Genomic DNA, 14,042 nt, shown 5'->3' with positions numbered 1-14,042 from the left:
TTACTTCACTGTGTCTGAAAAGCACGCTCTTTTTACAAACGGAGACTGTGCAATGACTGCAGTGACCTTTGTGTGCCAGGTAACTACCACAGAATCATTCCGATGAAAGCTAAAGGCCAGCCAAGACGTACGATCCTCCCCACTGTGAGATAAGGGTGCGCGAGTGAACGTCCAGGGCCTTTACGTTTAAGTCTTCTAAGCTACAACTTATTTATCTTTCATGGGTATGCTTATGATCAGCCTTTTACCAACTGAATTTCGTACATGGCAGCTGGAAGCTATGTGTCAAATGGACAAATGCTTATCAATGATATTAAGTCATGCTCAGAATATAGCCAACCACTATACATAGCCTTCATAGATTACGAGAAGGCATTTGATTCAGTAGAAATATCAACAGTCATGCAGACACTGCGGAATCAGGGCATCAATGAAGCATATGTAAACATCCTGGAAGAAATCTATGGGGGATCAACTGCTATCATAGTGCTTCATAAAGAAATCAACAGAATAGCAATCAAGGAGGGTGTAAGGCAGGGGGATACAATCTCCCCAATGCTATTTAGCGCGTGCTTACAGGAGGTTTTCAGAGGCCTAGAATGAGAACAGTTAGGGATAAGAGTTAATGGAGAGTACCTTAGTGACCTGCGCTTCGCCGATGACATTGCATTGCTGAGTATCTCAGGGGACGAATTGCAACTCATGATTACAGAGTTTGACAAGAAGAGCAGAAAGGTGGGTCTCAAAATTAATCTGCGTAAAATGAAAGTAATGTACAACAACCTCGGAAGAGAGCAGCACTTCGAGATAGGTAATAGTGCACTTCAAGTTGTAAAAGACTATGTCTACTTAGGGCAGGTAATAACCGCGGAGCCGAACAACGAGATTGAAGTAAGTAGAAGAATAAGAATGGAGTAGAGCACATTTTGCAAGCACTCTCAAATCATGATAGGTAGATTGCCACTATCCCTCAAGAGGAAGGTATATAAAAGCTGCATCTTGCCGGTACACAGCTACGGAGATAAACCTGGAAACTTACAAAGAGGGTTAAGCTTAAATTGAGGACGACACAGCGAGCAATGGAAAGAAAATCGGTAGGTGTAACCTTAAGAGACAAGAAGAGAGCAGAGTGGATTAGGGAACAAAGGGGGTTAAGGATATCATAGTTGAAATTAAGAAGAGTAAATGGACATGGGCCGGGCATGTAGCGCGTAGACAGGATAACCGGTGGTCATTAAGGCTAACTAACTGGATTCCCAGAGAAGGCAAGTGGGTTAGGGGGAGACAGAAGGTCAGGTGGGCAGATTAAGTTTGCGGGTATAAATTGGCAGCAGCAAGCACAGGACCGAGTTAACTGGTGGAACTGGGAGAGGCCTTTGTCCTGCAGTGGACGTAGTCAGGCTGCTGATGATGATGATACGATGGACCAACCTGCATGGTGAAGTGGAGCGGATTAATGAGTGCTAATGTGGCACAGCTACCAAGCCCACAGGGCGGTGCAGATCCATGCAGCAGCTTTATAGGCGACACTGTGAAGCTTGTTGTTGGTGATAGGGCCAGCCAAACTAGAATAATGACCAGCGGTTACGGGCAAGATTGTGGAAAAGCTGTTGATATTGTAACACGGACTGAAATAGCGAGAAAGAAGAAGAGGTAGGATGCTCTCGAGCGATGGTGATTCGGCAGTGACGGTTGAGCGCTGGCATTTTCAGTGTAAATAAACCAATCACATCCGTAACAGCTTTGGTGGAGCGGAGCTGGGTAATTCGCCGTCCTGTATCCCGCAGCAGAAGTTCTTCGAACAAGCAGACGCTTAGCTGGCCTATCCCCGGACAACATCAGCATGAACGACAACACACCGTTGACGTACTATGCTGCTGCATCCACCAGTGCCACCGACATGGCACAAGGTGGCTGGCGACCTCGACAACCAGACTACTGGGCGCCTGAACCACGGATATTCTCAGGTAAAACTGACGAAGACGTGGATGCTTGGCTAAAACACTACGACCGAGTGAGCCGCTACTATGACAGGGGCACGCTGGCGAAGCTTGTGAACGTAGCATTCTTCTTTGTCGGGACCGCATTGCTTTGGTTTGAGAATCATGAACTTGAATTCACCACGCGGGATATATTTGTTTGGAACTGAAGGCCTGCTTTGGGGACACGAGTTCTTTGAAAAAAAAAAAAAAAAGCTGAGCAAGCGCTGTCACGTATAGCTCAGTTGCCCGGCGGAACTTGCACAATCTACATTGAAGAGGTGTTGAAGCTTTGCCGGATTGTCAATGCAAATATGTCTGTCGAAGACAAGGTCGGTCATTCGTTAAAAGGCATCGCCGAGGACGTGTACAATTTTCTCGTAACAAAAGAGAACTTGAACACTCCTATTTTCAGGCAGCAGTGTCGCGAATTCGAGGCGTTGAAGACCTGGAGAATTTTACCCAAGTTCGGGCGCTTGGACAATGTTCCCACTGTTGAAAGTATGGACGTTGCCGCCTGCGAAGACATTCCCTTCCTCGTATGTCGGGTAGTTTGAGAAGAGCTCGTTTGGCTTCAAGCAGGTGATGATCACCACCAATGCTCGTTCGGCGCGTGCCCCGAACCACCTCCCTACTGGATGCGAGAGCGCCACGTCAAAAACCGACAGTGTACAAAAACAGCAGATTTCACCTCGTGGCTTCTGGTTTTCCCGACGGATCACGGCCACCACCGGATGTCATCATCTCGGCGTGCCGCTGGAGACCTCCAACCATCGTCAACCAGGCCTCTACCAGAAGACTACTATGCGTCATCATGAAATGTTCCTACAGAGCACGACCTGTCTCCGCGTACTTCTGTAACCTCTGCTCCTGCTAATGTAAGCCGACAAGTCTCCGTTTGCTACACATACGGCCTCCCAGGGCATATTTCACGCTTCTGTCCCAGCTGGCCAGCTGTGCCGCCACGTTTTTTGACGTACCCGGCTCGTACGCACAAAACGCCCGTGCCGCCACGTTTTTCGACGTACCCACTTCCTACACGCGAAACCTGGACCGCTCACCCGGCCAACCATCGTCCCCGGCAACAATGGCCTAACGAATTTCGCAGCGAGTCCCCCGCCTCTGATCGAAGCCTGATGCCACCTCTGACACGTTCCCACCAGTCGCCATCTCCGCGTCGTTGGTCGCCTTCCCCGCATCAGCTGGGAAACTAGCTGGTGCGGCCGATGGAGGTGCGGTCGTGGGGCGGTCATTTTCGCCATTTCCTCCTCCTGCTGCTATGGTGATGAACAAAGTGCGTGTGTGTATAGACGGTGTAGACACTCTTGCTTTTGTAGACACTGGTGCTGCTATTTCAGTTATGAGTCTTCATTTTAAGCATTGTTTCTTGGGCCACAAAGTAATGTTCGCTTGGAATCGTAGAGAAACTTTTCATGGAGTTGGAGATGAAGTATTATGCCCTGTTGGTATATGCTCAGTTGTATCTACGATTAGTGGAGAAAATTTCTAAGTTGAATTTACTGTACTGGCTCGCGCAACTCATGACGTCGTTTTAGGGATAGACCTTCTTAATGAATGCGGTGCTACGCTTGACTGTGGAACTGGAGAGATTCTTCTACAAAGTACGTTGCCCGCTGCCATAGTTGACGATTTTCCAACTTTCCCCATCGATGCGCTTTCATTGTCTGAAGATGTGACAATCCCTGTTCGAACAGCAATGCTAGTTCCCGTACGCTCTTCTCACGTCCGCTCAGTACCCTGCACTGGACTTGTTGAGCCCGATCATACAAACGCCATCTATAAGAATGTGCTGGTCCCACGGTCTGTCCTAACAGCCATTGATGGACATGCTTGTTTGTGAGCGCTCATTGCAGCATCAGAGCCTGTTGTCCTACCAGCCAGATTTAAACTGGGAACGTTTGAGGAGCAGGCCACAGTTGACGTCAGAATGGTCTCAGAGTCTCCAGACATCTATCAGACTGCGCCCAACTACACAGCTGCGATGAAACGCATGATCAATAAGTCGTTGCTTTCTTCTGAGCAGAATGTCCTCGAGGAGGTGCTTACACGCTATGTGGGAGTCTTTGTTTTCGCTCAAGACAAACGTTGTTCCTTGTGGACCGAATCCCCTATGCACCACCGCATCAACACTGGAGATGCTACTCCGATACGCCAAAAACCCTATTGCGTATCCCCGTCAGAGAGGAAACTGATCGCCGATCAGGTCAACGACATGCTGCAGGAAGGCGTTATTCAAGAGTCAAGCAGTCCCTGGGCAGCTCCTGTTATATTGGTAAAAAAGAAAGACAGCTCTTGGCGATTTTGCGTCGACTACCGCCGTCTCAACGCCGTCACAAAGAAAGACGTGTATCCGCTACCACGCATCGATGACGCTGTTGATTGCCTGCACTCGGCCGCATAATTTTCGTCCATCGACCTAAATTATGGATACTGGCAGATACCATTGCATCCGTCTGACAGAGAGAAGACTGCTTTTGTCATGCTTGATGGGTTATTTGAGTTTAACGTTATGCCATTTGGCTTATGTAATGCCCCAGCTACCTTCAAGCGATTCATGGACTCCATCCTTCGTGGTCTCAAATGGGAGATATGTATGTGTTATCTCGATGATTTAATTATTTTTGGCAAGACATTCCTCGAGCACAATCATCGGCTTCGCGTTGTTCTAGATTGCGTCAAACAAGCTGGTCTTGTTTTAAACGCAAGGAAGTGTCGTTTTGGTGAGCTTCAAGCCCTTGTGCTTGGATATCTAATCGACAGGGATGGTATACGGCCAGACCCGCAAAAGATCAATGCTGTCCGAGACTTCAAGCAACCAACGTCTGTGAAGGATCTCCGTAGCTTCGTGGGCCTGTGTTCTTACTTTCGCCGGTTCATCAAAGATTTCACCCAGCTTGCTCATCCTCTGACAGAGTTGCTCCACAAAAACGTTCCATTCCGATGGACCGTTCAGTGTGAGGCTGCTTTTGAGCAGCTGAAGTATTTGCTTACTTCCGGGCCCCTCTTGCGCCATTTCGACCCAAACGCACTCACGGAACTGCATACAGATGCTAGTGGTATCGGTGTTGGTGCCGTGCTGGTTCAATATCACGACAGCCGCCAGCAGGTCGTGGCGTATGCAAGTCGTACTATGACTAAAATGGAGAGGCATTATATGGTCACCCAACTGGAATGTCTTGTGGTTGTTTTCGCCGTCCAAAAGTTCAGACCTTATTTGTATGGCCAGCAATTCAAGATCGTCACAGATCATCATTCGCTTTGTTGGCTTGTCGGACTACGTGACCCAGCTAGTAAGTTGGCTCATTGAGCCTTACGGCTTCAAGAATATAATTATTCTGTGACCTACAAGAGCGGTCGATGTCACGCAAATGCCGACTGCTTATCTCGTCTTCCATCTACGACTGTGGATGCTGCTGATGATGATTTCGATAACTACCTGGCTGCCATGTCCTTCAACTTCCCCAATTTGGACGTCTTCCATCATATACAACAGCGGGACCCTTCGCTGAAACCAATGATCAATGTGGTTCGTACCTCTAAATGCGCCACGCCATTTGTGATTCATGACGCCCTACTATATCGCAAGAAATACTCCAGCCGTGGTTCCACACCACTCCTTGTCGTGCGAGAATGCCTGTGTCTTGCGGTATTCCAAGCCATGCACGATGACATCACGTCTGGGCACCTTGGATTTGCCCGAACGCTTCACCGTATCCGACATCGTTTTTACTTGCCTCGACTCTGGAAGACTACCAAGCACTACGTCGCAAGTTGTCATGTCTGCCAACGCCACAAACAACCTACCACGCCATTGGCCGGCCATCTGCAACCAGTTAAGCTACCGACATCACCATCGAAAAAGTCGGCATAGATTTATCGGGCCCTTTCCCCAAGTCTACCGCCGGCCACCGCTGGATTATTGTGTGCGTAGATTACCTGACGCGGAATACTGTAACATGGCGGTTGCTTCAGCCACATCATCTGATGTGTCATGGTTTCTTCTGCACTCGATTATACTCCGTCACAGGGCCCTTCGTGTGGTGATAAGTGATCTCGGCCGGCAGTTTACCGCTGACGTTGTGGAAGAGTTGCTGTGGCTTTGTGGGTGCTAGTATCGGCATTCCACGCCATACCACCCACAGACCAACGGCCTCACTGAGCGCACCAATCATATCATCATCAACATGCTTTCAATGTAGGTCGTGGCGGATCATAAGAATTGGGATGCCGTATTACCTTTTGTTGCATACGCCTTTAATACCACGAAACACGAGGTCACAGGTTATTCGCCTTTCTTTATTCTGTATGCTCGTCATCCCCAAAGTTTCCTTGACACCCTACTTCCTTTTTCCACGAACGAAAACGCCAGTGCCTTGCAGACATTGTGTTGCGCCGAAGAAGCTCGTCGATTTGCTTGGCTCCGCAATCTCTCCGCCCACGCTCGCGCGAAAGACTGTTACAACGCAAAACACCTGCCTGTGACTTTCGCTAAGGGTGATTTTGTCTGGCTGTGGACACCCGTTCGAAAGAAGGGGCTTTGTCAGAAGCTTCTTTCCAAGTACACAGGATCATTTGTCATTACTCAGTGCTTCAGTGACGTCAGTTACGTTGTAGCGAAAGTGACAGCTCAGAACCGGCGTTGGCGTAAGATGCAAATTGTGCACATTGCCCGATTGAAGCCCTACAACAACTGATCGCTTCTACTCGCTCGGTGAGCTTCGTCTTGCCTGGAGGAAAATGTAACGCGAACTGAAAGAGCGAGAAAGAAGAAGAGGTAGGACGCTCTTGAGCGATAGTGATTCGGCAGTGACGGTTGAGCGCTGGCATTTTCAGTGTAAATCAACCCATCACATCCGTAACAATATGTTCAAACAGCTATTACCAGCTCACTCACACTCAGAAACATGTTAGCTCTCCACCTACCTGTAGTGTGATCGGTTTACAGGGGTAATAACTTAGGCATAGCCTGGGCATTTGAGCAGGCCATAGTGGGATGACGGGTCAACAACTGTCTTTATTCTGCTTAGCACAAATGCTTCACAGCTAGAAGGGGGTGCTACGAACTAACAACATAGTAGTGACTTCCACACTACATAGCAGTGTTTTATCTTTTGTGCGTGACATTTTGTGGGCACAATTTTTCGGGTGCCACATTGTTATTGTTTGTATGCTTGTACTATTTACTACTGTTTCTTTTGTATACTGTGACATGATTATACTGCTTGTTCCGCTCTTATGATCATCATTTGTTTGGTTCCTTTGGGGTCAAATAATTGATGAGAAGTCAGCTGTGCCTACCTTCTCACTCAGTATGGTGCCGACCTTGAGCTGAGGGACTGTGAAGACCGCACGGCTCTGTTCCATGCTGCTGCTCTGGGCCATGTTGCAGTGGTGCAACTGCTGGTTGATTTGGGGGTCAACATCAACTGTGTGTAAGCAGACTCCTGAACTTGGTGGCTGTTCCTTTTACTCAACTTGGATGAAGTACACACGTGAATAACACAACTCCAAAATAAGCCATTTTATATTGGAGTGGTCAAAGTAGTCCTGTTGTTATTGTTGATTAGAGTGAATTAAATGATAGTGTAGTATATTTGTGATGGATTGAGTTATGGGGTGTAACATTAAAAAACTGCACGGTAGATTTTGAGGGACATCGTAGTGGGGATTTCAAGCACTTCCCGCTCTTTAATGTACACCCAAGTGGTCTTCCATGTCTCGCTTTGTGGACAGCACTTTGGCTAACTCGCAAAATGTGTTTGTAAGCAGGTTATTGTACGAGTCATTGGAATCTGCTTCCTGGATACCTTGGGAGGTAACAGATGTTAGAGCAGCTTTGCTCTTATAGTTTTTCTATTGGTATTATCTTTTTATGGTTTTCTATTGCCCCATACTTGCTTCAGAAAGATTATCAATCAGTGTACACTTTTAATTAATTTTATTTGATCATTAATACATATGATTTTGCCTATGCCTAAGTTTGCCTTCGCAGCTTTTAGGCTTCTGCCGCTTTTCACAGCCTGCTCCTTTCTCTCCATGTATTACCTTCTGGTGTCGGCTACCTTACGCCTATTGATCAACTTTGAAAACTCTACTAGCTCACTTTTGTCTGTTGCACTTGAGGCTTTCGTGATTTGTCGTCTCTTAATGAGATTTTTTATCTTCCGAGATTGATTGCCCATGTCCTGTTTAGTGACCGTACCTCCGACTTCCATTGCACACTTTTTGATGATACTGGTAAGATCATCGTTTAGTGCCTCGAATCGATTTTGAAGCGAAACTCTGAATTCCTCTATTTTCACTCTCACCGCTAGTTCATCAATTGGCTTCTTGCGTATCAGTTTTTGTATTTGCTTTTTTAAATCTATGTGAATACAAGCTCTTACCATTCTATGGTCACAGCATCGGATCTTTCTAACTACTTGTACATCATGTACAATGTTTGAATGTGCACACATAATGGAGTATACTTTATTTTTATTTTCGCCATTAGGACTTTGCCATGTCCCCTAATGGTTAGCCCGTTTTCTGAAGAATGTATTCAAGATATGTAAAGTACTACGTTCTGCGAACTTTACTACTATAGCCCTTCTGTCATTTCTAGAGATGATGCCATATTCTCCCACTGCGTGGACTCCGGCCTGTGTTTTGCCTACTTTGGCTTTAAAGTCACCCATCAGAATAGTATACTGTGCCCTTACTTTATTAATGGCTGACTCTACGTCTTCATAGAAGCGTTCAACCAAATGCTCATCATGGCTCGATGTAGGCGCGTATGCCCGTACTACCTTCTTCTTGTACCTTTTGTTAAACTTAATTTTAATACTTGCCTTCCTCTAACTGATGCTATAGTAGTCCTCTGTGTTGCCAGCAATATTCTTGTGTATGAGAAACCCCATCCCTAGTTCTTTTCCGTCAACTAATCCACGATAGCATAGGACGTGTGCGTTCTTCAGCACGGTATAAGCCTCACTTGTATTCATAACTTCGCTGAACCCTATTAGATCCCATTTAACACCCTCCAGTTCTTCGAATAGCACAGCTAGACTAGCCTTACTAGATAGTGTTCAACCGTTGAATGTAGCCAAGTTCAGATTTTAATGACGGCCTGTCCAGACCTGGAGATTCTTAGCACTCTCCGCTGCGTCATAGGTTTGACTGCCACCTTGTACAGTTGCTTTGCAGCCATTGGGACTGAGGGCCAAGGGTTAATTGCTGTAGTCATGGAAGGTAGTGACCAAGTACTGCACCAGGGTGGCCAATTCTGATCTGGTAAGTGCATTACTGGCAGGTGGTCGCCAGTGTGGTTGCACCCCAGACCTCTTCAAAAAAAATAATAAATGGCTAATAGAATCAAAGCAACATTAGAGTTTGATCAACCAAAGGACTAAGCAGGATTTTGTACAGGCTACTCCACAATAGCCCATTATCATACTATCAATAAGGTAATAGAAAAATGTGCTGAATACAACTGACCCTTATAACATAGCTTTCGTATATTACGAGAACGCATTTCACTCAGTCGAGACATCAGCAGTAATGTAGGCACTGCGGAATCAGGGCATCAGCGAACCCTACATAAACATACTGGAAGAACTATACAGAGCATCAACAGCCATCAAAGTTCTCCATAAAAAAAAAGCAACAGAATACCAATAAAGAAGGATGTAAAGCAGGGAAATACGATCTCTCCAATGCTATTCACCGTGTGTTTACAGGAGCTTTTCAGGACTTACCTTGGGAAGAGTTAGGGATAAGAGTTAATGAAGAGCACCTTAGTAACCTGCGACTCGCTCATGACATTGCCCTGATGAGTAACTCAGCGGACAAATTACAGCTCATGATTACTGAACTGGACACGGAAAGCAGTAAAGTAGGTCTGAAAATAATATACACAAAACTAAAGTAATGTGCAACAGTCTCAGCGGAAAACATCACTTTGCAATAGGTGGAGAGACGCTGGAAGTGGGGAAGGAATATGTCTACTTAGGACAGGTAGTAATTGCAGAGCCGAACGATGAGATTGAAATAACTAGAAGAATAAAGATGGGGTGGGTCACATTCGGCAAGCACTCTCAAATCATGACTGATAAATTGCCACTATTCCGCAAGAGGAAGGTATATAACAGCTGCATTTTGCCGGTACTTACCTACAGAGCAGAAACCTGGAGGCTTACAAAGAGGCTTCAGCTTATGTTGAGGACAATGCAGCGAGCGATGGAAAGGAAAATGACAGGTGTAACCTTAAGAGACAAGAAGGGAGCGGAATGGGTCGAGAACAAACCGTGGTTAAAAATATCATAGTTGAAATAAAAAAAAGAAATGGACATGGGCCAGACACTTAGCACGTAGGCAGCATAACCTCTGGTCATTAAGGGTAACTGACTTGATTCTCAGAGAAGGCAAGTGGGTGAGGGGAAGACAGAAAGTTAGGTGGGCCGATGAGAGTAAAAAAAGTTCGCAGGTATAACGTGGCACCGAAAGCACAACACTGGGTTGATTGGCGGATCATAAGAGAGGCCTTTGCCCTGCATCGGGCATAGACAGGCTGATGATATGATGATGATAACATACCCTATAAAGTGAATGGGGGCATAGCCACCGTGGTAGTTCGGTTGGGAGAGCATCAGACGCGTTATTTGAAGGTCGCAGGTTCAGATCCTGCCCATGGCAAGTCACCTTTTTGTCCACTTTTATTTTTTCACATTTACATTACAATTACTTTCTAATAGCATCCCCTATCCCTTCTTTGGCATGATTGTCTGTTAGATCTCGTTATAGTTGTGTCTAAGAAAATGAACCTTTTTAAGTACGCTTCTTTCTTCTACTCTAATCAAGTTATTTTACACTTTCATTTGCAGTCATATTAATTATTGCATCACTAGATGGGCCAATACATACCTAATCTACTTATTTCCCATTCAGTACATTCAAAAGCAAGCCATAAGATTAATAATGTTCAGTCCATATTGTCATTTTTTTTACAACTTTGAGACACTTCCTACTGCTTATCATCTTATAATCATGCTTTTCAAGTTACTGAAACATCTTGTACCATCAAGTGTGTTTTCTCCTGATGCTCTGTATAACTTCAACTAAACTAGGTTTGTTCATTTTGCTGTTAGGTTAAGTAGCATAGTTTTTAACATGGACATGACACTCGCTACTTCTTATCACTCTTTTTCATGTTAAAAACTGTGCTACCTAACCTTACGGTGAAATAATCATCACCAACTAGCCGACTTATCAACATTATTGAACTAGATTTCATACAAATGGAAATTTTTGCTATCTGCTACTTGTACTAATTTTGTTTGCCACGCTGCCTACTTCTCAGCATTATCATTTTATGGAATTCATGGCCATCTGGCATCAAACACTGTTACGATTGGCTTATTTAAAAACAATTAGGTTCATATTGTGTTAACTACCAGAGGTACGTTTTTCTTCACGTAACGTTTATACCATATTTGTTTTTTGCTTGTATCTGAGTTAGTGTTGGTTTTGTCACTTCAGTCATTTTCTTATTTTTTCAGTCTAACTGCTAACTAATAAATTGTTTTGCTATTCAAATAGGAGATTCGCAACGATAGTTATAGCGCGAGAGCAGAATGACGACAAAGGGACACGAAGGAGACGAGCGCTAACTTCCAACTGAGTTTATTACGCAGAGAGCGAAAACATAGAAGAAACGGTAAACCATGGGACAAAAACCATGTGACACAAAGAGCTATGCAAGATTAAGGAAAAAAACAAAAGCAAAGAAAAAGACAAAGAAATATGTTTGAGGAAACAAAACGGAAAACTAAAAGTAAAACTAAAAGTATTATAACTAGTTGCGCACACCGATACTTTCGAGGAACCTTGGTTCCTTCTCGGACAGAGACACAGAGGGCTTGCTAGTGCATGACGCCTGTTTGCATGCCATCTGCGCGGCCTCAACGATAATTCGGGTGCGCTCATTCCTGTGCTAATATAGCACCACTGTGTCCTTGAAAAGAAGCACACAGTTGCACTCAGTGCAGTGCTGAGCAAGAAAACCATCTTTCCCATTTCTAACATTGTTAGCGTGTTCTCCAAGTCGATCGTTCAGACACCTTCCGGGTCCTTTGTCGTCATTCTGCTCTTGCACTATCACTATCGGCATGTCATACCAACTAGCCCAAACCACCACACTTCTAAGGAGATGCCCCTGCAGCCTTGCGCTTTGAAACCTCCTCTCAATTATTTAGCCTGTACGATCTTCTTTTTCCTGTACTAGTAACGGAAATGAACTTGAAACTTGAATATAAAATGAGTAGGTTTGTATAAAAATGTGCACTTAAGCAGTGTGCTGGTGCTACCAAAACCGCTTACAAGTGAACTGCATGGTGTTGCAACGTACATGCAATATACGTGTAGTTTGCTTTGGTGAGCTTCCTTATCTTGCGTAGCTTTAATGAGTGGAGCGACCTTTTCAGATTGAATGCAGTGGCACAGCACTGCAGATAGTGGGGAATCTGTACTCATTCAGGCAGTGCTGCCACTGGAGTGCCTATAAGAGAGCGGGATCTGTGGCTATAGTACCACGCAAACACGTGCAAGGTTATGCTAGAGATGCTTGTGCCGCTCCCCTCCTTTTTTTTTCAGTGCCACTGTGGTTAATGCAAGTGGTTAACTTTTAGGTTGAAGCACAGAACACACATGTGTACACATACACACACAGTGCACTGAATGCAAAGCTCTGTATGCCTCTCCGTCCCCTTTCTCTTTTGCGCTGTAAGCTGAAACATAAGTTTACGCTTCCCAAACAATGTGAATGGGAGATCTACTGCTCTTGGTTGTCAGTGCCTCACAACTTCTCTTATGCACATGTCATCTTGCGGATGTATTATGCAATTGCAGTTTTGTGACATGCTGAGTGCCCAGTTATAGCATTTTTTGGAAAAAGGCGAATAAAGGGAGCCCCAATTGTGCTAAGTCATGAATAGGGTTCCTAATCGCAAAGGTTGTCTCCAAAAAATGCTAAAAAATAAAAATATACAGATAGGATGCTAATTATATTCTACATTATGTTTTAATCAAAGTGGTGGTCTTTGATTTCAGAGAACACTTTAGTGGGCACAGTCCGTTAAGTATAGCAGCTGACGAGAACCACGACAGTGTAGTGGAGATCCTCCTCAATGTGGTGAGTTCTTTTAAGCCATGTACAAGATAACCCTGACACATTCATGTTTGAAGATCACCTGTGTGCAGCTATCACAAAGGCATATCAAAGGTGCAGCTATCACAAAGAAAAAGGTATATTTTTGTTTCACAAAAATATACCTTTTTCATGTATACCAAGCTTTCATACTAGTACTTGGCAGTCTTCAATGTTTTTTCCTTCTCTTTTTTGGCAGAAGTAATAAAAGTCATTGAGGGAAAGATAAGCTCACCAATTGCTATGTTTTAATGCATTTATGCAGAAATCTCAGTGCTTTCATGAATATTGATTACTCTGAATGTGTTGACATTTCCTTTTGATTCGTTGCAGGGCTCAAGGTTCTCTCGTGCCACAACAAATGGCAGTAGTTCTCACCCTTTCCAACCTGGCAATATTTCCAAGACATCACCGTGTGGTAAGATATATTAACAGCAGCTTTTGTCCTATTACGATGGGAAAAAACTGCCTTTGTCAGTGATGCTTGTTTTACTCTTCAGACATGATGATTATTAGTGGGAACAAAATGATCTGTGCAAAACAGACTGTACATTATACAATTTCTTCTTTGAAGGGGCCCTCGAACACTTCTGGAGCATGGTCAAAAAACGCTGCCGATTGGTAATCAACGCTTCCTAGAACACGCAAGCCAAATATTATAACGCAGCTAGTGGCCTGGAATTCTCAAAGTCAGCTAAAAATTGCTTTCTCTTACCTATACAAATGGCAGAACACGCTCCAAATTGCTTGTCACAGCCATTGTATCATCCATTGGTTGATTTGAGCATGACAGGTTCGGTCGTTACCGGGCTCGCCTCGAAAGGCCGCTACTTGTTCACGCGTGTGTGCTCGTGTGATCG

At 44.8% G+C, this 14,042-nt stretch overlaps 1 protein-coding gene across 7 annotated transcripts in view; it reads left to right on the top strand.

Annotated features, from left to right (window-relative positions):
- LOC119172534 (B-cell lymphoma 3 protein homolog) overlaps positions 1-14,042 on the top strand; it is a 141,098-nt gene that overhangs the window by 21,076 nt on the left and 105,980 nt on the right. For 6 of the 7 annotated variants that reach the window (XM_037423680.2, XM_075893922.1, XM_075893918.1 and 3 more), the window contains 3 exons: positions 7,311-7,432; positions 13,086-13,167; positions 13,516-13,600. In XM_037423680.2, the coding sequence (XP_037279577.1) occupies positions 7,311-7,432; positions 13,086-13,167; positions 13,516-13,600 (289 nt within the window). Of the gene's footprint in view, positions 1-1,790; positions 1,968-7,310; positions 7,433-13,085; positions 13,168-13,515; positions 13,601-14,042 lie in introns of all 7 variants that reach the window. The other variant, XM_075893923.1, reaches the window with a different exon arrangement.

The sequence above is a fragment of the Rhipicephalus microplus genome, chromosome 4 (assembly GCF_043290135.1).
Source record: "Rhipicephalus microplus isolate Deutch F79 chromosome 4, USDA_Rmic, whole genome shotgun sequence".
Classification (NCBI taxonomy): Eukaryota; Metazoa; Arthropoda; class Arachnida; order Ixodida; family Ixodidae; genus Rhipicephalus; species Rhipicephalus microplus.
Note: the sequence above shows the minus strand (reverse complement) of the source record. Positions and strands in the feature narration are given on the sequence as shown.